This window comes from Hemicordylus capensis, chromosome 6, assembly GCF_027244095.1.
Source record: "Hemicordylus capensis ecotype Gifberg chromosome 6, rHemCap1.1.pri, whole genome shotgun sequence".
NCBI classification, from domain to species: Eukaryota; Metazoa; Chordata; class Lepidosauria; order Squamata; family Cordylidae; genus Hemicordylus; species Hemicordylus capensis.
The window spans coordinates 31875823-31878955 of NC_069662.1; the positions used below are offsets into that span (position 1 = coordinate 31875823).

The 3133-nt window shown below is 43.6% G+C and overlaps 1 protein-coding gene across 1 annotated transcript; it reads right to left on the bottom strand.

Annotated features, from left to right (window-relative positions):
* Nucleotides 1–256: 256 nt before the first annotated feature.
* LOC128330441 (olfactory receptor 226-like) lies at nucleotides 257–1180 on the bottom strand. Its single transcript, XM_053263337.1, has one exon. The coding sequence runs from the start codon at nucleotides 1178–1180 to the stop codon at nucleotides 257–259; it is 924 nt and encodes a 307-aa protein (XP_053119312.1).
* Between the last annotated feature and the right edge of the window lie 1953 nt (nucleotides 1181–3133).

The window sequence follows — 3133 nt, forward strand, 5'->3', positions numbered from 1 at the left end:
GTGATTGACAGCTGAGCAGAGGGACTTCCTTCCCGCTTCTGCCCACTGTAACCATGAGTGCTCAGAGCACTCATAACATCTGAAGATGTCTCATGTTGCCACAGAAAAAAGGCTCCATTCATTCTACGTAAGAACTACTTGCTTAATAAGTTAGACTTGCTATGTATTTCTCTTTCAATATCAGGCTGCACCTTCATCCCTTCATTTTTGTCCCTTTCCACTCTCACAAGGTCAATCGTTCTGGAAGGCACTCCAGTTATCGTAGCAAAGTTTTCTTCAAGGCCACTTTCACTTCCTTGTTCCTGAGGCAATAAATGATTGGGTTGCAAAGAGGGACTATGACAGCATAAAGAACTGAGACGAGTTTGCTGGAATTGAGGGAGGAGATGGCCTTTGGACGGGCATAGATGAAAATACTGGCAGCGTAGAAGATGACAACAACTGTGAGGTGGGAAGCACAAGTGGAGAAGGCTTTCTGGCGTCCCTTGGCCGAGGGGATACGTAGGATGGTGGAGATGATATAGATGTAGGACAGGATAGTGACACTGAGAGGAGTTAGTAGGATAAACAAGGCTAATATGAAATCTGTCAGTTCAGCCAGGGACATGTCAGTGCAGGACAAGTTCAGAAGTGGGGACACATCACAGAAAAAGTGATTAATTATATTTGGGCCACAGTATGTTAGCTCAGATATCAGGAGGACTTTCCACATGGAGATGAAGAAGCCACTCATCCATGATCCAGCTGCCAGCTGAAAACAGAGAGTTCGGCTCATGATTACTGGGTAGCGCAGAGGGTAGCAGATGGCGACATAGCGGTCATAGGCCATGACAGCAAGGAGGACACACTCGGTGCAGCCTAATGCTAGGAAGAAATAGAGCTGCAACATGCAGCCCACAAAAGAGATGACTTTGCTCTCCACTAGAAAGTTCACCATGCTCTTTGGCAAGGTGACAGTGATGTACCAGATCTCAAGGAATGACAAATTGCACAGAAAGAAATACATAGGAGTGTGGAGGTTAACATTCACCCAGATGGTCACCATAATTATGATGTTCTCAGACAATACCAAAATATAGACAATGAGAAATACCAGAAAGAGCAAGACTTGGAACTCTACGGATGTGGGAAAGCCCAGAAGAATAAACTCTCTCACACAGGACTGGTTTTGCTTCTCCATGGCTGAAGATAAGTTCTGATGGAAACAAGGATCACAGGCATTACAAAAGTACCTAATGCTTAATGGTTTCCCCCAACCCCCAGAAACATGCTACAGTATATAGTTCAGTTTCTCAGCCCTTGGTTACTGAGCAAAGAGGGACCATTTAAGGTGGTGATTATTTCACAGGGGACAGAGCAACAGTATGTATCCAGTCCCAGCACTGCAATGCATACCTTATGTTTCCTTTAAGAATGTGAGCCCTGTGGGGACAGGGAGCTTGCTTGCTTGCTTGCTTGCTTTCTTTCTTTCTTTCTTTCTTTCTTTCTTTCTTTCTTTCTTTCTTTCTTTCTTTCTTTCTTTCTTTCTCGATCTATCATCTATCTATCTTTCTATCTATCTATCTATTTGTGTAAACAACCTGAATATTTTTTTAATGGAAAAGTGATATGTAAATATTTGCAATTGTAGTAGTTTCTGTGAAATCCAGTATATAGGGAGCATAGAAACAGAATGATGGGCTTCCGTGTCCACCAGAGACACACACCCAAGAGGTGGTCTTAGGCAATACTTCACAGCAAGGCTACCGTTGAGGGTCAGCAACACTAAGCAGCTGCCAAAGGCTCAAAGCCCTCAGAAGGACCCACTGCTGATCCCTGAAACCACCCTATATGCCCATAGCATTCACAGTCTCAGTTTCCCATTGGAATAATATTGACCTAATGCATGAAGTTATAATAATCAACTTATTAATTATAGAGACACTAATACCAACTACCTACAAAAAAGGAATAACAATTATATTTTTATTCTGCTCAAAGGGTACACACAGTTCACCCTTCGTACAATAAGGGTTCAATAATACACAGACAACTATTTAAAACATAGTGGTTGACATCCAAAGAACGACACAGATTGAGGCTTCTCTGCTGCCACTGTGCTCACAGGCAACATTGGGCACCCTTCCTTGCCTTTGAAAAAGCACTGTGCCTTCTAAAACTATGTGTCTGAGGGCTTTGCAACCATTAGGGACATAGTTTTGAAAACCATAGGACATTTCCACAAGCAAGGAAGATTGCAAAATTGCCCTCGCCTCCACAGATGTGGGTGCAGCTGCAGTGGGGAAGCTTCCAGCTGAACTGATGAAGCCTTTGGGAATAACTGGGGCTACTGTGTTCATGTAAGGTATCCCCTGAAGCTCTACCCCTCCGCTGTCATGCTCAGAATCCCCACTATTCAACTACCCGCAGTTACACCATTTGTTTGCAGAGACAAACACTGTAGTCATGGTCAGATTCCTCCCATGACCAGAACACTGGGACACCCCAGTATTCTGAATTATGGGAAGGATCTGAACACAAATACAGTGTTTGTCTCTGCAGTGGGGGGGGGGGGGCGCTTCTGAGTGCATCACTGCATGGGGAGGAATTCAGAGCGTGTTCTCAGGAACAATGCAACCACACAAGCAAGTACTGTGTGTACAAGTATAGTGTCCCCATTTTATAGCATCTGAAGAACACTGTTCAACATAAAATTTGAACAGGGCTATAAATAGTACTTCTTTCACCAAACAAGGTTTTCTGATAGCAAAATGCTATTGGGACCCAAGCCCATACTTTTTTCAATAGCCTACTTTTCTAGATTTATCAGAAAACTTTCCTCCTGTATGTATTAGCTGGAATAAAAGAAATACATACAATGTTTTCTAAAGTGTATAAGTTTCATTGTATCATAGCCCTAGGGAGGAAGGGAGACAGGAAGGAGAGAGAGAGAGAGAGAGAGAGAGAGAGAGGCTGAATTCAGATGTAACAGGAAACCAGAGGTCCCTTCACCTCTGGTTTCCTTGGTTGCATGTCCGAATACAGGAAACTGGAGTTGAAGGAGAGAAGGAGAGAACCCCTGCTAACTGGGCAAAGAGGCACCTTTTACCGTGGTGATTCTCTTTATTTAGCAGGGGGAGAGTAACTGGCCCTA